Source organism: Lepidochelys kempii, chromosome 8, assembly GCF_965140285.1.
Source record: "Lepidochelys kempii isolate rLepKem1 chromosome 8, rLepKem1.hap1, whole genome shotgun sequence".
Taxonomy (NCBI): Eukaryota; Metazoa; Chordata; order Testudines; family Cheloniidae; genus Lepidochelys; species Lepidochelys kempii.
This window is the reverse complement of record NC_136387.1, coordinates 16,659,600-16,678,952: the sequence shown is the minus strand read 5'-3', so window position 1 is coordinate 16,678,952 and position 19,353 is coordinate 16,659,600. Positions and strand designations below refer to the sequence as shown.

The 19,353-nt window shown below is 43.5% G+C and overlaps 1 protein-coding gene across 14 annotated transcripts in view; it reads right to left on the bottom strand.

Moving 5' to 3' along the window:
- The window catches only part of ARHGAP26 (Rho GTPase activating protein 26), a 327,103-nt gene that overhangs the window by 137,315 nt on the left and 170,435 nt on the right, over positions 1-19,353 (bottom strand). For all 14 annotated transcript variants that reach the window (XR_012160231.2, XR_012160232.2, XR_012160233.2 and 11 more), the window contains 3 exons: positions 12,381-12,468; positions 9,538-9,596; positions 3,288-3,393 (listed from right to left, as the gene is read on the bottom strand). Coding sequence is in view for 7 of the 14 variants with exons in the window: in XM_073355711.2 (XP_073211812.1) it covers positions 3,288-3,393; positions 9,538-9,596; positions 12,381-12,468 (253 nt within the window). In the remaining 7 variants the exon portion in view is untranslated. The remainder of the gene's footprint in view (positions 1-3,287; positions 3,394-9,537; positions 9,597-12,380; positions 12,469-19,353) is intronic.

Here is a 19,353-nt window from a genome sequence, read left to right as displayed (position 1 = left end):
CTAGCTAAGGTCAGTGTTTTAGCATTTCCTAGGTAATGAGCTTCTTCACACATACTAAGAGTTTAGAGATGCTTATGAGAAACTGATCTTTAATTTTTTAATTAATAATTGCCATGTCAAATGTATCAACTGTATTAGCAATTTTATTAATAGTAGAACCCTGCTAGTCCACATTAATTGCTAAGAGTTATTAGCTAGAAAACAAACACTATGCATCATATATAATATAGCTCAAGAGGAGCCCTGTTCATTTATTTGACCAATGCAGTTTACACATATTTAGCGACCTTTGTAATGCTCTAGCAAAAGATACTATTTAGTGTGTTTTGTGAAAGTAGCAAGTCTCAGTAACGTGAAGCCTCATTGCCACACTCTACTATTAAATCTTTGCTGAGAAATTGGGAGAGACACTGGTCCTCTGTGTGTGCAAATCACGCAGTGTATGCATCAGCAAAGTGCATTCACAATCCAGGGGATGATTTCTTCTACCCACTGGAAGGTGATTTTTTTTTTTTAAAGAATCCTGTCTGCTCTGTATCTCCTAGCCCTAAAACACTGCCATCTTTCCCTTTCCATAAATCATCCTCAACATCCACACTTCCCCTTCTCTTCCCACGGCTCCCACACACACAATATCTGCCCCAACTATCCTCTGCAGATACTAAGTGAAGGATAAAGCTTAAAATCAATTGCACACCCATTTATCCCACCGAAGGTTGCCACTGGCACTACTTATCTCCCTTGTCAACAGCCTCAGCAGTGAGGTCACAGACTGAACAGGCTGAAGGGACTGAACTATCCTCCTCTATCCCTAGAGATGGTGCCTCCAGGCCAGAGGGAAAGCGTCTTTTAGTACAGCAACATGAGCTTCACTAGACAAAGGGGCTACACATAGCAATGTGGGAGAAGAAATACTTTCATATGGGAGAAAAAAAGAAAAGGAGGACTTGTGGCACCTTAGAGACTAACACATTTATTTGAGCATAAGCTTTCGTGAGCTACAGCTCACTTCATCGGATGCATTCAGTGAGCTGTAGCTCATGAAAGCTTATGCTCAAATAAATGTGTTAGTCTCTAAGGTGCCACAAGTCCTCCTCTTCTTTTTGCGGATACAGACTAACACGGCTGCTACTCTGAAACCTTTCATATGTGAGGATGACAGAAGGACTGTAATGAGTGCTGGCTATTTGACGAGAGCCTATAACCTGATTGCAAACTAGACACGATTACATTATGCTCGAATAAAGACTGGGAGTGGATGTGTCATTACACAAAGTAAAATGATTTCCCAATGTTTATTCCCCTCCCCCTTTCCCCCAACTGTTCCTGACACGTTCTTGTCAACTGCTGGAAATGGCCCACCTTGATTATCACTACAAAAGGATTTTTTTCTCTCCTGCTGGTAATAGCTCACCTTACCTGATCATTCTCGTTACAGTGTGTATGGTAACACCCATTGTTTCATGTTCTCTGTGTATATAAAATCTCCCCACTGTATTTTCCACTGCATGCATCCAATGAAGTGAGCTGTAGCTCATGGAAGCTTATGCTCAAATAAATGGGTTAGTCTCTAAGGTGCCACAAGTACTCCTTTTCTTTTTGCAGATACAGACTAACATGGCTGCTACTCTGAAACCTATAACCTGATTGTGTCTCAGGAATTACTGACAGGGTGACCCCAACCACAATGGATACCTTCTTATTTATAAGCAAAACAATACAGCTATTTATTAATATTAGCAAGCACATGCAGGCAATGCTCTCTAGAATTCAGTGAATGTCTTTGCAGGCCCTTTTAGCTCAATATTCCAATTCCAAAAAACAAAAACAAAAAAGAAGCAAAGCAGCCTTTAGTTATAGTGACTTTCTGCCTTTCCCTGGGAGGAGCTAGGTAATGGGAAAAACTGCTAACGGCGTTTTACCGTGAAAAATAACAAAGTCTGCCCCACACATATTATTTGTTTGTTTGTTTTTAAATCTCTTCTCCCTCTTAACAAAGCTCTCCTAAAACAGCACAAAGCCCACTATGCTCTCCTGGCTCCTTCCCTCCCCCCTCTGAATACCACAGTGACTAAATACGAGTTCTCCTTTAATAAAACAACAACCACTAAAAAAATAATGCAAAGCACTGAAGCAGTCATGAGACTCCTTGTGCATATTTGGCTGGTGGAAGTAGCTGGAACTCCCTGTCCGTTGGCTTGGGCCTGTAAGCATCTGAGGTTTTGAAACTACGATCTAAACCAGCTTTTCTGCTTTTTAAACAGCCTTGCTCTGGTTCCACAGAACCGGCACAAAGGTCGTAAGAAAGCATCTGGTGTCTTTTTTTTTTTTTTGGTAAGCACATTTCAAGTGTTTTTTATTTAAATAGATAGCTTTATGCTTTCCCAAATTTTTATTTACAGCCTGCTTAACTAGGGTGACCAGATGTCCCGTTTTTATAGGGACAGTCCTGTTTTGGGAGACTTTTTCTTATACAGACACCTATTACCCCGCACCCCCTGTCCCGTTTTTTCCACAGTTGCTATCTGGTCACCCTATGCTTAACTCATTCCAATGTTTCCTCAAGTTCTTGCTAACCTTTCCTGTATACATGGTGAAGGAATGGCCAGGTATGATCTCCTATCCCTGAAGCTGGCATGTGACCTGCTCAGTCACTCCGGGTGGTGTTTTCACTTCTTTAAACAATAACCAGTGAGCTCTATGGCAATTATGAGGGAAGATTACCGGCCACCCCATCACTGAAATCAAAACTTTACCAAACCTTCTGCCCCAAAACGTTTCACGGTGACCGAAGCACTGGCAGTATGATGAATCAGGCTGCATAGGGACAATATATATGATGTGGAGAGGTAGTCCTCCATACCACTGTGATGACTCTGATCTCTTTATAATTTTGATTTGCTTTCAACCCGCATCACACTGGCCTCTCCATCGCAACCCCTCTACAACCGTCACCTATTAACATGCCATTGGAAGCAATGGCACATTTCCATCAGCACAGCACATGCATTCTATCTAAAACAACAACACAGCAATGAAGTGGTTAATGTAGGACTGAAGCACCACAAATGCTGAGTGGTCATATACAGCCATCAGAAAGCTATGATTTCTTGCCTACTGCATCTCCTCCATGTCCTTCTTTGTATTAATGCTTCTTTCACACACAGGTTTTCAGTTACCGTGATGCAGTCAGATCTGACTCAAGACCCCACACAGACGCAAGAAATTTTTCCTAGGACTATTAACTTGTAGAGAATAAAGGTAGTATCTCAAAGCCATACACTTACTTTGCCAAGTGGTTCGTGAGCATCTGCAGCATCTGTCTGTTTTTTTCTGGGAGCCGATGAACAAGGCTGTGGATCTCGGAGATTCTGGACTCCTGATTCTCCAGCTCTACATTGGGTAACAAGGAGATTATTCCATCGGCTACCTGCTTTTTTTTTTTTTTTTTAAACAGAATAAACCACCCAGATCAGGACAGAGATTCAATCAGAGATGTAGGTGTCTTGAATACATCTGGGCGGGAAATGGTTCACCCATCCCGTGAAGATTTTCAAGATTTCAGAGATCGGAATGGACAATAGTCGAGCTACCAAGTCAGTCTCTGTCTCTCAATCCCTCCTGTTGGACCTTTTCCATTTTAGATAAATAATTAAATATTTGTTGCACCAGACAGACTTGGCACTCAACTGAGATGCAGGCGACTCAGGTTTAAGTCTATCTTGCGGGGAATATTTAATTATTTATACTAAGCGGAACAGCTCCCACAGGAGAGACTGAAATTGGCAAAGGAAAGACTTGAACCTGGATCTTCCACATTGTAATCACCAGGCTACTGGCTACTCAGGGGGGTGGGGGGAGGGAGAAGAAGGGGTGTCTGTCTTTGAAGTTTTGGTTATGACAATTGACATTTTCCCAAAAAAACAGTTGTTGAAAAATTCCTGACCAACTCTAGCATGAACCCCTAGTTTTGCATCATCTCTCTATTCAGCTGCACTGTGGGTCCTCAAAATTCTAAGGTTTCTTTTTACCCATGTAGTCCCCCATGATGAAAAAAAGTTTCTAAAAAAAAGGGACACACAAACCAAAAGGGTGAACTAATGGACCGAGGATGGAGGTTGACAAAATGCCAAGCAAAGGCACTTACAACCAGAGACCAGGCTGATTGTAATTCAAGTGGCTACCATTTGACTTGTTTCAACAGAGAAAGCAGCTGAATGTGCTTGTATAATACATGTTCAATCTCCATAAGGTTATCTTTAGTCCGATAGCTAGAAAGGTTTTGACAACTGGTCATCCTTATTTCATTCACAAAAGTGGAAATATCTCAATATTTGCATTTCATTTATAGCATGAGGCCTTTGGTGAGAAAGTCATTGGAAGTCATCTTGTAAAAAGCCCTTCTTTGGATATTTCACCCTCCCTTTCCCTTCCAGGAAGGGCAGGTTCAAATGGAATCATTTCAGCACATTAATATACCACATGAAAGACTAGCAACATCAGCAGCTATGTACCTGTTACTTGTTTTGAGATTCAAGGATGCTAAACTCTTTACAAACAATTAACTGACCCTCACAATGGCCCTGTGAGTTTAGAAGGCAACAGAAATAGATCTGAAACATAGAGAATTTGAGTGATTTGCCCAAGGTCAGTGACAGAGTTGAAATAAGGGAACCGGAGTCCTGATTCCTGGTCCCAAACGCTAACCATTCAATATCTAAGAACAGCACTGAACACCTTCATATCTAATAAGGTCTGCAATTACCATAATTACCCACCCAACAGAGCCCCTGCCTCATACAGTGCACAAAATGGACAGTGCTCACTTAATGAGCAGCTATTCAATATTTTGATTTCTCCTCACTGTTCAATGTGTGGCCCTAGGCCTTGTTTACTGAGCACTATTCCCGCTCTGTACTGAAGACAGAATTGCTTATTTCTTCATAAAAAGAAAAGAAGTACTTGTGGCACCTTAGAGACTAACAAATTTATTTGAGCATAAGCTTTCGTGAGCTACAGCTCACTTCATCGGATGCATTCAGTGGAAAATACAATGGGGAGATTTATATACACAGAGGACATGAAACAATGGGTGTTATCAATCAGACTGTAAGGAGAGTGATCACAGAAGATGAGCTAATACCAGCAGGAGAGCCGGGGGGGGGGGGGGGGGGGACGACCTTTTGTAGTGATAATCAAGGTGGGCCATTTCCAGCAGTTGACAAGAACGTCTGAGGAACTGGGGGGGGATAAAGATGGGGAAATAGTTTTACTTTGTGTAGGACACCATCATAGGGCCAAATCACATCAGCCACACTATCAGAGGCTCGTTCACTTGCACATCTACCAATGTGATATATGCCATCATGTGCCAGCAATGCCCCTCAGCCATGTACATTGGTCAAACTGGACAGTCTCTACGTAAAAGAATAAATGGACACAAATCAGATGTCAAGAATTATAACATTCATAAGCCAGTCGGAGAACACTTCAATCTCTCTGGTCACTCGATTACAGACCTAAAAGTCGCAATATTACAACAAAAAAAACTTCAAAAACAGACTCCAACGAGAGACTGCTGAATTGGAATTAATTTGCAAACTGGATACAATTAACTTAGGCTTGAATAGAGACTGGGAGTGGATGGGTCTTTACACAAAGTAAAACTATTTCCCCATGTTTATTGTCCCCCCCCCCCCCCCCCCCCCCGTTCCTCAGACATTCTTGTCAATTGCTGGAAATGGCCCACCTTGATTATCACTGCAAAAGGTTTTCTTCCCCCCCGGCTCTCCTGCTGGTATTAGCTCATCTTAAGTGATCACTCTCCTTATAGTGTGTATGATAACACCCATTGTTTCATGTCCTCTGTATATATAAATCTCCCCACTGTATTTTCCACTGAATGCATCCGATGAAGTGAGCTGTAGCTCACGAAAGCTCATGCTCAAATAAATTGGTTAGTCTCTAAGGTGCCACAAGTACTCCTTTTCTTTTTGCGAATACAGATTAACATGGCTGCTACTCTGAAACCTGTTATTTCTTCCTAGACTTTTCTCTTCCTAGACTCATCACTTCATTTCTGAGTGCTTTGCAAATATTAGTGAATTTATTTTCACAACACTCCTGTGAGGAGGTGAGGGGGTGGAGCATGTATAGAACAGATGAATCTTTGGGGAGTTTAGAGGCTAAAATCTAAGAAGTCTCCACCAAGCATGTACGTGCTACAATTTTTGAAAGGCTTACAACTTGGCCAAATTTGGGCAGATTTTCATGGGGACGGCAAAAGCTACCCACTGACATCCCTTACCAAATTTCAAGTCCTCCTAAAAAGTATGGTGGCACTAGAGCTTTGGAAAGAAAAGGTAACAAGAACTTTTTAAAATGGGCAAAAAAAACCCCTTATTCTTCCCTTGCCTCATTCTCAGAAACGAGGCACCCAATTTAGCTGAAATTTTCCCAAAAAAATCAGCCCGAGGTACACACTTCATGGAAAATTTATGCTCAAACAGTTAAGTGTGACAAAATTATAGGCAACTGAAAACAGAGTCTAAAAATGGGAAGTGACAGGCAATCTCAGTAGGTGGTTGTACCAACCCTTCCTATAACTGTAGTAGGAATTTGGAACGCATCTGTGTTCTATAACGAGACTTCAATGGCTAACATCCACTTGTCACTATCGCTGCTGAAATGAGTGGGGGATTCATTTCATGGGGCTGTATCTTCACTGCAGTTAGAACCAAACTGCTACATAACAGCTGATCAGAACTATGAACCTCAATGGTAAAACAGAAGGACAGTTGAAAAGCAGTGCAAGAAAGGATGATAAAGACGGACTTCTGAAGACAGCACAGATTGAATTAGACTAATGGAGAAGCACTGCCTAATAAGTACTACTGTCACCTGTAAGTCTGAACTGCACGCACATTTCGTACTGATAGCTACTTTGATTAGGGTGCGTGATGTTTTTAACTGAAGTAGTTATTGTGCTACAACCCCTAGGGGGAGCACAGTTGTACCGATACAAAGGTGCTGTGTGGGAATAAGCTGTACTAGCATAAGCATTTTTATACTGGTATAGCTGCATCCGCAGTAGGAGAATTGTACCGCTTTAATTACACCAATGATACCAATATAATTAAAGTGGTACAACTTACGGTCATAAGGTCCTAGACATCAGTGTTATAAATAAGGTTAAGATTTTGTCATGGGGGTATTTTAGTAAAAGTCATGGACAGATCGCGGGCAGTAAACAAAAATTCACAGAATCCCACAACCTGTCCCATGACTTTTACTAAAAATACCCCGGGGGGCAGAAAGGGGAGGAAAGACTAACAGTCGGAACCCTCTGGAGGCTGACCACTGGCCTCTGCTCCAGCTTTGCCACTCCTCCTGTGATGTTGACCCAGCTTGGCTGCTGCTCCTGTGGCAGGAGATGACCGCTGGTCCCAGGGGCTACTCTGGCCCTGACCGCTGCTCCTGCTCCAGCCCCGGGGGCTGACCCGGTCCCAGGCTTTTGCTCCGGCGGCTGACCTCCAGCTCCAGCCGCTGCTCCTACAATGGCAGATGCTGACTGCTGCTTCAGTCCTGATTGCTGCCCCTGCTCCAGTGGCCCCTGCTCTGGCCCTGGGGGCTGATCTGGTGGCCCGGGGCCACTTCTCTGGCCTCATCACTGCTCCTGGGCTCAGGCTGACAGCTGCTCCAGCCCTGCCATTGATTAGGTTTGTTTTCGCTGAAGCTGAAGAAGTCACAGAGGTCTGTTTAAGTCATGGAGTCCGTGACCTCCATGATAGAGTTAGATCTTTAGTTGTGGTCAGGAATGGTGTCCCTAGCCTCTGTTTGCCAAAAGCTGGGAATGAGCAACAGGGAATGGATCACTTGATAATTATCTATTCTGTTCATTCCCTCTGGAACACCTGGCAGTGGCCACTGTCGGAAGACAGGATACTGGGCTAGATGAACCCTTGGTCTGACCCAGTAGGGCCATTCTTATGTTTAAGTAATAGCCAACATAGATTTGTCAAGAACAAATAATGCAAAATAAACCTAATTTTCTTCTTTGACAGAGTAACTGGCATACTGGATAGGGGGGAGGTTGTTGACATGATAGATCTTGATTTTAGTAAGGCTTTTGACACATGACATTCTCATAAGCAAACTTGGGAAATGAAGTCTAGATTAAATTACTATACGATGGGTGCAAAACTTGTTGAAAGACCATATTTAAAGAGTATCAATGGTTTGCTGTCAAAGGGTGGGAGTTGGCAGGGTATATGTAAGGGGACCTGCCAGGCTTTATCCTGGGTCTGGTACTATTCAATATTTCCATTGATGACTTGGATAGTTTGGAGCGGAGAGCATGTTTATAAAATTTGCAGATGACACCAAGCTGGGAGAAGTTTCTAGCGCTTTGGAGGACAGGCTTAGAATTCAAAATGACCTTCACAAATTGGAGAATTTGTTGGAAATCAACAAAAAGAATTTCAATAAATACAGTGCAAAGTACTGCACTTAAGGAGAAGAAAAGCCAATGCACAAGAACAAAAGCCAATGCACAAGAACCAATGATATAGCTGGCTAGGTCTGCTGAAAAGGATCTGGGGGTTATAGCGGGTCACAGATTGAATATGAATCAACAACGTGATGCTGTTGCTAAAAAAGAAGATATAATTCTGGGGTGCATTAACAGGAATGTCTCATATTTAAGACGTGGGAGGTAACTGTCCTGCTCTACTCGGCACTGGTGAGGCCTCAGCTGGAGAACTGTGTCCAGTTCTGGGTGCCACACTAGGAAAGATGCAGACAAATTGGAAAGAGCACAGCGGCTGGCCAAAAAAAACCTGATAGAAGGTTTTGAAAACCAGACTTGTGAGGAAAGGTTAAAACTGAGAGGGAGCCTGATAACCATTTTTAAATATGTTACGGTCTGTTATAAAGAGGTTGGTGATCAACTGTTCTCTGTGTCTACTGAAGGTAGGACACGAAGTAATTGGCGTAATCTGCAGGAAAGCAGATTTAGGTTAGATATTGGGAACATCTTTCCCAACTATCAGAATAGTTGAGCATTGGAACAGGCTTCCAAGGGAGGTTGTGGAGTTTTTAAAAACAGGTTAGACAAACACCTGTCAGGGCTGGTCTAGTTTTATTTGGCTCTGCCTCAGCCTAGGGAGCTGGACTAGATGATCTTGAGGTCCCTTCCACCCATACATAGCTATGCTTTCACGACATTAGGACTGAAAAATACAACTAATTAGAACTCCAATAACCCACCTGTGGTACCAATATGTTTTTCTCCCACTTCCCACCCAATAGCATCTAGACTCTGTTTTTGTGTGTGTGATTTTTTTGGTTTTTAAACAGTACACCCAACAACATGCCCCTTGCATCTCAATTCTGATTTTGTTTTACAGCATTAACCAAAGTCTATCTGGCATCAGGAGTTCAGTGGAAGAGTACCGGCATTGGGGTTAAATTCCTTTGCAAGCAACTGAATGTTTCCCTTTAGAAGGCTGTGACAAGCACACATGCACAAAAACTTACTTGCTGCTTTGATGAAGCTTCTTTGAAACTGGTACATCATGAGTGGTCCAGGGAGCATTCTGGAATAGGAATAGCAATACATACACATTTGAGCAATAAAATAATCACTGAAATGCAGCTTGGAGTCTGCTGTTCCCATAAACCCATTCTTAAATCATAAAGGGCACCACTAAGCAATACCAACTTTCCTAACTAGTTTCCTCTCATCAGGAAAAACATAAAATACAGAGGGGGCTTTGTTTTAGTCTTCCTTTCCGCTCTTTAACTGAATCAACTACCACTGCAGAATTACCAAGATATATAAAAGAAATAACACAGGCCAAACCTCCCTATATTCTCGAAACCTTGTATTATATATATAACAAAATACTACAGCAACTTGATGTTAAAATATGTCACAGAAAACAGCACTACAATTCTAATGATCATCATCTCCAATCCAACCATTTCTGTGCATGGAAAACTTAACATGTATTTTGAAGGAAAGCTTGTGTGAACTTTGGTGTTGATGAAAGCGAGAGACCAAGAGCAGTGGCAAAGGCTATGCCTGGCACATTGTAGTACTGTGCTAATTCTCTCTGTACAGATTTTAAAATGGATCGCAATCCTGTCCTGCAGCTTCCCTGATATTTTAGTCATAGGACTCCTCTCAGATTTGCCTATACACTTCAGTCCTGACCTGTGAAATGACCTACTATTCCAGTCCTGCGTCTCATATTCTCACCTTATTCCTGTGCTAACAGTTTAGAAACTCTCGGGAGCAAAGATTGCCATTCATGAAAAGTTACGTGCGGGCTTTGTGATCTTCCAGGCTGAGATCAACCAACCTAACTACATTTGTCACCCACGTTGGACTTGGTTTCAATCTCTTATGCTTTAAAAATACAGACACGGCAGGTAGAAGCATGTTCTGCATAACAGAATACGTATTGCTACTTGCAAACTAATGGATATCCCTCTTTTTGGATTAGGAACCACCACTGCAGTCTGTGGCAGCTCATCCCATCTCTAAGGGTATGTCTACACTACCCATGTTACAGCACGGCCACACCATGACAGGGGCAGTGTCGACACACTATCACTGGGGGAGAGCTCTCCTGGAGATTAAAAAAAAAAAAAAAACACACCCCGAACAAGCGGTGGGAGTGCGGCTCCCGGCGATAAAGCGCTGTCTAATAATGATAATAGCTTTTCAACGCTAAAACTTTTGTCGCTCGGGGGGTGTTTTTTCACAACCCTGAATGACAAAAGTTTTAGCGCTCAAAGTGGCAGTGAAGACACAGCCTAATATTACCTGTCAATGCATAATGCAATGCAATAAAAATGAAGGTTAGGATGAGAAGGGGGCCATAATTAGAAGTTTGTAGTTTATTAATTACTGACAAATTCTTGCATATCTTTATTACTAAATAAATACCAGGAAGAAATTAATCTCAAGGAGGCACCAAAGGAAATAGTGTGATGTTGGCTCTAACATTCTCTGCACAGTATCAGTTTTCTCTGGACTAGTGCTTCAGTAAATGATGTTACATGTCATACTTATACAATAATAGAAGATAACCCAGCTGTAACAAGGGCATCAGTTTTCATATGGTTGGACTGTACCCACATGTACAGTTCTATGCCTAGATATCAAAGAAAGCCTTATGAATTTTCATGGTCCTTTTGGAAATACAAACTAACTCTGAACTTTCTGCCACTAAACCATCAGGACAACAGATTTGCTAGACAGCAGCATACTGGAATGCATTGGGTCTTCGCTTACAGGGAAAAGCCTGAATCAAGAGACAAACTTAACAGTGAGGTACATAAGAAGAAGTGTTTATAAGTTATGGCTGTACCACATGAGTAGGGCTCTACCAAATTCATGGCCACGAAAAACTCATCACGGACTGTGAAATCTGGTCTCCCCCTGTGAAATCTGGTCTTTTGTGTGCTTTTACCCTATACTATACAGATTTCACAGGGGAGACCAGTGTTTCTCAAATTGGGTGGGGGAAGGTCACAAGGTTATTTTAGGGCAGGTCATGGTATTACCACCCTTACTTCTGCACTGCCTATAGAGCTGGGCGGCCGGAGAGCGGTGGCTGTTGGCCGGGCGCCCAGCTCTGAAGGCAGCACCCTGCCAGCAGCAGGGCAGAAGTAAGGGTGGCAATACCATTCCATGCCACCTTTATGTCTCTGCTGCTGCCTTCAGAGCTGGGCGGCCAGAGAGAGTAGTTGCTGCTGACTGAGGGCCCGCCTCTGCAGGCGGCAGCGCAGAAGCAAAAGGTGTCGATACCGTACCATGCCATCCTTACTTCTGCACTGCTGCTGGCACTGGTTCTGCCTTCAGAGCTGGGCTCCCGGCCAGCAGCTGCTGCTCTCCAGCTGCCCAGCTCTGAAGGCAACGCCACCGCCGCCAGCAGCTGCAGCGCGGAAGTAAAGGTAGCAGTACTGCAAACCCACCTACAATAACCTTGTGACCCCCCCCCCCCACACACACACACACACAACTCCTTTTTGGGTCAGGACCCCTACAGTTACAACACCGTGAAATTACAGATTTAAATAGCTGATATCATGAAATTTATGATTTTTTAAATCCTATGACCGTGAAATTGACCAAAATAGACTCTCCACATTAGCATCTGTACAGTATTCAGTAAATTCCAGAAGTCCTGCCCAAGCATGCATGGGGTTCAGTGGAAAAGCCAAGGTGGATTCTTTAAGAACAGTCTCTTCCTTAGTTATTTTAAACTCGTTCTCTTGACTAGAAGCTCGGGTAGTGGGTGAGGAGATCCCCAGGACATTACAGAACACACTTGTGGAGACATAGAACACAGGAGGCGTTTCTCCCCTACCTCAAGTAAGTTTTCAGTGCACTGGTGATAGTCTTTATCTCCCACTCAGCACAGATGTCTGTTTCTGTTTCAGAAGCTGTTTTGGGATCTAGGGAAGAAAGGCAACAAAAGAATGAGTGGCTCAAAGAGAACACATTAAACAACACAGTCACCTCCAAAGCTGCTACTGTGGGGTTACTCTGAAAGAAGATCCCACTGCTCAGTTTCTCAATAGTCTCTCCAAATAACCAACACCAGCAAATACTTTGAGCCTTGAGAGCTGTTCCTGCTTACATGGATATGGATGAAGATGGTGACCACAGGCTGGACACTAGGACTCACTTGCATGTGTTCAAAAGCAAAAAGAAGAGGAGCTCATCACTCATGGCTGATGGGACCAATAGTTTTGTTTCAAGCGTGACAATAAAAAAGGGTTTCAAGACACTGCTGTGCTTAGGTACTGCAGCGACGTAAGCGGAACAGTATCAGACAGAGGCAGACAGACTAGACACACGCCGTTTAATTTAGACTTTGGGGCACAACTGCAGTATAAATAAATACATCAAAATAATAGAAGGACAATGGCAGCAAGGCATGCCTAAATGACTGGCAAGTGACTTGGGCACACAGCAGTACAAATAAGTGGTGGGGAACAGACAGTGACTGCTAGTAACCAGGGCCAGCTGTATCATACAATTAAAGCAGGCAAGTGCCCAGAGCAACAAAATAACAGGGGCAATAGGACAGTCAGTAAGTGTGTGCATGAGACACTGCTGGCTGGAAAAGGCAGACATTTGCTTGCTTGCCCAGGGCAGAACCACCACTAGACCTAGCCCTGCTGGCAACTGAGGAAATTACACATGCACTTTACCCGCTTTGTTCTGCAGCTGGAGTAAAAGGAGGAAACAAAGTTGGCGCACACAGCCCTATATAGCAGGACACTGGCACAACAGCGTGTCAGCAAATTATCCACTGCGTCACTTGACCTGGTAGACCCTAGGTTGCCAATCCAGAAACCTGCTGCCAGATGAGTGCTTTTGCCAGCCTGACATTTGCTGCTAGAAGGTGGAGGGAGAACTCAGGCCATAAAGTTCCCATTGGCTTGCAAAAGCAGGAGCATCTGCAGGGACCCTGCTGGCAGATTTCTACAGCAAGGAAGCTTATACACGGTCAGCTTTCTCTAAGGCATACGGGTGATGGGGAAAGCAGCGTATTCTTGTTTAATCTATTTGTATCACAGTGAGGGGAGAAACACCAAACCCTATTTTTAAATGTTGTAGAGCAATGAGTCTGGGAAGGCGGCACAGGCTGGGCGGGTTATTGGCTTAGAAAAATCATATTTTGGTTTGTTTTTTCACCTCTAGCCTCTTGATGTCATTCTATTAGTTTTCTACATCCTCTTCTCAGCAGACTGTTCCTTGGCATCCTTAAAGATTTTTTTAAATGTCTGATTCATCCCTCCCCATCCCCAGAGTCACATGCAGAGATTTACAGAAACTTCTGAACTTCCACAACATGAGCAAGCCCTGGAGAGATGTCAAATATTACTGCAAATCTCTTCATTCTAGGGGCAATCCGGCTCAAACAGCAAGACAACAAAAGACAGAGCCTGGCTGTAAGTGAGCAGAAATTGGCAAGTTTTACATGTGCAAGCCATTGCATGAACCACATCTAGTAAACCAGCTATTTAGCCTTCGCCAGGCCTCCAACCATACAAACGTTATGTAACATTACAGAGGAAAAAAAGACTCAAACAACAGTCAGGCTAGAAGGCTTTTTATAGCAATATTAGGCAAGTTTCTCAGAGCTTAAGCACTTCCATTTTAATGTACTTCATTTCCAGGCCAGCCCTGTCCAGAGACTCCCAAGCAATCTTTGTTTTCAAAAAGGGCTGCCAATTTCTGCACCTCCCTGTAGATCTCTCTGGTATGCTGGGAGTTTGACTCTTCTGATCCTCAGAACCTACCTGGGAACAAATTAAACTCTTCTGGCAGTCTCTGAGTGCTGTGTGTTCATATTCATATCAGCAGTTTCCTTTCCCACACTGACCCTTGCCCTCCACATGTGCATGCATGCCTCTGCACTGTGCAGCTTTATCTCTGTCGTTCACCTTCTAATTCTAGAGGTTGCAGCCACCATCTTTGCCCAAGAAGGGTTGGTTTGGACTCAGGAGCTCATCCAAGCAGTCACTGGGCTCAACACTTAGCAGCCCAGAAAGTGAGACGCCTAAGGTAGGAGTGGCAGCCAATGTCTCCTGCTTGACAGTGCAAAGCACTAACCACCAGCCCTGCCCCAGGGCTGTTTTTAACTTTATGAGTCCCAAATCCACACATTCCTTCACATGCCACCATGAAAGCACAGGAAGAGAGATGGTCCATTGCACCAGTTGGAGAGGGGAAGAAAACCGCTGCGCAAACTGTGGCCAGATCAGAGTGAACCAGCAGCTCACCTTTTATGTCAAAGTGCTCATTTTCCCAAGGCTTCTCCAGCTACGCCGTGGTGAGTGGCTACTCTCCAGCCCTTTCCTCTGGCCAAAGAGACATACAAAAACATCTTCCTCCGGCTGGCAAGGATACACACAGAGGGAACCCATTGAGGCTGTGGATGGCTGCCTTCCTCCAGCCCACAAAGACCAACTGTCCACTATTACCACCCTGCCAAAGGAATGCTCCTTCCCCACTGGCTCCTCCTAGGGCCGGTTGCAAAAAGCACTAACAGAGCCTGCTTCGTGGTTCTGCTACAGTCCAGCCAGGCCTCCAGTTAAGCATTCCCCCAATAAAAGGGAGCAAAACTTTAATTAGCAGTGAAATTGATGGTGTAGAGCCCAGTCATGCAAGATCCTGCTGAGTGCCCTCAACTCCTTATTCCATGGCTAGAGACGCTCAAGACCTCACCAGATCAGGCCCTGAACATGAAGGGAACATTTGGCAATGCTGTTATCCTTCTGGGTCCTCAGCATTCTGACTGCCTCTGTTTCCACTGGCCCAACAACCTGCTCAGCCCACTTGTGGAGACTGCCAGGTTTGGCTCCCCCACCCCAGCAGGGCCCAGGAGGACTGTGGAAGCAGCTTGGCGCACACAGAGAGAGGACAGGTAAATGAACAGCTGTAAATGGCTCTTCCGCACCCTCTGCTGGATGATTTCAGGAAAGGCTCTCCCAGGCTCCGTGAGGTGGCCCAGTCATCCCCAACCCAAGACAGGCTGTTACACTTGGCATCGTGAGGCTCATATAAAAGGCCATCAGCGGAGATCCTCTTGGCTCCTCAGCAGTGTAAAAACACAGGGAGAAATTCTGTGCTGCACCTTGTAGGGGCACAATATAAACTTTGCAATTGGGTGGAAGGAGCTGGGGGGCTGAGGAGGTAAGTGGCTTAAAGTCATTTTGCACCCTCCTAATCCTGGGCTGTTTCAGGAGCTGAAATGGCCCCCAAAGGAACTTAGGCACTCAACCCAATCTACTGAGAACCTCTGTAGTACACAGCGCCTTCCCCACCCCCATCATCTGCAGACCCTGGCATACCCCCTACACTGGCATGTATGGGACATTCATTGTGCTGCCTTCACAATGTCTCTGCCAGGGGAATTCTCTGGCTGGCTCTAGGGCTTTTATGGCCTGAGAGCAAAACAGCATATGGGGGCCAAAATGGGTTTTAAGCTCAATATGGTGCACCTATCTGGAGTGAGGGAGCCTGTTCATTTATTCTGTTTTTATTTTTAAACACCGCTTACTCCTCTCCTTCCCCTCATCTCTTCGGTGGGCCTCCCCTCCCTTTGTGTATTTCTTTTTTAAATTCCCTTTAAGAAAGAAAGAAATGAACAAACAAACAAACAAACCAACCACATGCAGCTGTTCTGCACGGAGTGAATATGAGGCTTTGGCCAGCAAGATGTTTTCTTCCAAAACCCAAGATCTGAAACAACTGCAAAGGAAGTTGTGCTTTTAGAAACCTGGAGTCATGCTGCCTGTTCTCTGATCGCTGTAAGCCTCCAACTAGATCAGGGAGCGAGGGCTTTTTTTGAAGTCATTGTTTGTAGTTAGACAATATTTAAGGCAGTATTTAATCAGTTTCTGTGGAAGCTCTGGTGAAACATCCTAATGCCATTACAGTAAAATAATGATTTGAAAAGGCAGGAACCAGTTTTTTCTTCCTGCAGACTTCTAGCATTTTGTACCCCAGTGCTACAGGGCTAAAGGATTGCTGAAACCAGTTACCATCAGGTGGCTGTTCAGTGACCTATGTGAAGTGAGTGGGCATTTTCAGTCCAGTTCCTAGCAGACAACTGTCCATGTTCCAAAGATCGTCATGACAACTGTCACTGACCATTAAAACCAAATTACACTAAAAACTACCATCACATTTGCATTAATTGGCACCACTGGTGGTAACCCAGGTAAACGCTCAGGTATGGAATCTGCATAACAAGTGAAGATCCTGGCTCCTCCACGTAAGGATCGAAAAGCATTGTCTGGTCACCGTTTGAGAGAGAGAAAGCCATGAATAAGTTCCTCTTGCAGGCACAATTACATGCTTCCCATTGCTTTTGTGCTTGTTTGCTTTCCATTTCCGAGTTCGTTTACTGTCTAATTTAATTCTCAATCTCTTTAACTATTGGTAGGTGAATTTGACTATATTAATTTCCTATATTAAATGAAGAGTGATAAATAAAACCCTAGGCCTTGATTACAAGCTCGGGACACTGACTGAAAATAACCCAGATATGAATGAGAATAGAAAGTGAGCCTGATCAGACAATGGGAGTCTTTCCATTGATCTCACTGAAAACTGGAGCGGGTCCTTCTGATGCAATTGAAAAAGTGCTTGACTGCCGGCCTGCAGGAAACATAGAATTCCGAAGCATATGAGGATGACTAAAGCCAAATAGAACGCTGCTCAGTGCAGCTGATTACCCTCGATCATTCCCTGGATTCAACTTACTTTTTCTGCACTCATTTATAATATGTTCCTGAATTTTAAAACAATAGGTAAAAACTGTGCAATTTTGAAAACAATTAAAAGTTTGTACTGAATAAGAGTTCGGATTTCCTGAAAGGCAATGGATTTATTTTAAAGAAAAACGCATCAAAAGGGGTAGTGAAAAAGATCAACATTCAAAAAAAATTCTGTATTAATGACAAAAATCATGTGTGTGTCACACAGACACCACACAAACTAACACAATCCTTCCTAATCAGTTTCAGTGCAACTTGCTATCTGACTTGCATTTTAAAAGGAGACCATTTTTATTGGTTAAAAATAACTTGATATGGTCAAAATGAGCAGAAGTTAAAGGCTTTTTTAATAACAGTGCCAACACAGCAACTCAGAGAAGACTCAGCAAGATGTATGTTTAGACAAACACAGCAAAGATGAATGTGAACAATAATGGGAGGTAGAAGCATGAACATTTCTTCTTCTATGATGGAAGATGGAGATGGAAGAAGTCAACTTGTCCGCTCCCACCACCATACCACCAGTGCAAGATCCTTTCCCATGCATAGTTACTAGGGTTTTGTCCTGCCTCATCATAAACGTCCCACAACATGGAGCTTCCACTGCGTCTGAGCTGTTATGAATAAGCTTAACCAACAGACAGAGATTGATATTTTGATTTAAAAGGATCATGTGGTGATCGTCTGAAGAAAAACAAGGCAGCCCCAAACACAACAGATTCCAAGATCAGCAGAAGTCAGGGTGTGAGGTTTTGGGTTTTTTTTTTTTTGGTTTTTGTGTGGGTTTTTTTTGTAGACAATAGCTCTGGTGACTGAGAGGAACTGTGGGCATCATCTCCAATCATGAGCCTGTCCACCCAGGCATACTACCAACTATACAGCTCCCATGGCACAGTGAATCAAATTAGCTGGGGTCACAAACTTTCAGCTTGATGTTAAGTTAAATGACTAAGAATGATTAAACACTGGAAAAAACAAGCACTCTGATGGAAATACAGCGAGATGCTTACATACAATGGCACAGCGGCTCCCCAGGGTCTGATTCTTCCAGATGGTGTCTGAAATGCCGATTAGCCTATCCAATGACATCTTTCCCAGAAGTACTGTAGCCAGTGTTGCAGAATGTCTTTAGTAAATTTCTGGGAGACGTTAAGGGAGAGGGAAACAGTACTAGCCACCGCTGCTGTTATTTCAATTCCTCACCACTTTCGCTGTGATAAATAGAGCTGCCTAGGATACAATCATGTTACCAGGTATTAATTCTAATAGCCACTTGGGTGACATTAAGATGGTTTCAAAAACAGCCATAAACACATTTCATCATAAAGGCCAATGGCTATAGGAAATCTCACTCACCGCTGACTACACTGGCAAGGATCAGTAGGATCACTCAATATGTTATACTCCACCATGTATCTTAATAAGGAGCCTTTAAAGAACAGATTTGCATGCTAGTTCTATTCTATACTGTGTTTGTGCTCATGTCTTAACAGTACAACACTTCAAAAACAGCTATGCTTGATAAATAAGTAATACTTTGGAGATTTTTAATGGCAGGGGCTGAAGAAAGATAAACACTTTACAAATGTTGATGAATTAAGCCTCAAAAGAACCCTGATAGAGAGGTATTCACCATTTCACCAGTAGGGAAACTGAGGAGCAAGTCATTTGCCTTTGATACACAAGTCCCACAGCAAGAGCATGGCAGGTACTGTATTTGAGTCTAAAGCAGCTACTGCCAATGCAAAGTGCTATCTGCAAATACCTCCAAGCTGAGGACAGAGCAGCATAGCACCTTCTGTAGAAAAGTCACACCGAAGGCCTCCACAGCGTGTGCCATTTACACCAATCACAGCTCTCTGAAACCTGATCCACTTGCCATTTAATCTGTATGTGAATCACTAATGCTGACCACATTCATTTCTAAATATAAGGGAAACCTGAAGTTGTAAGCAAAATCTGGCTCCTTAGGTCATGAGGTTTTGATCTAAATAGTCAACATTTGAACAGGATGTTGCTTTTACATTAAACGCATTAAGTCCA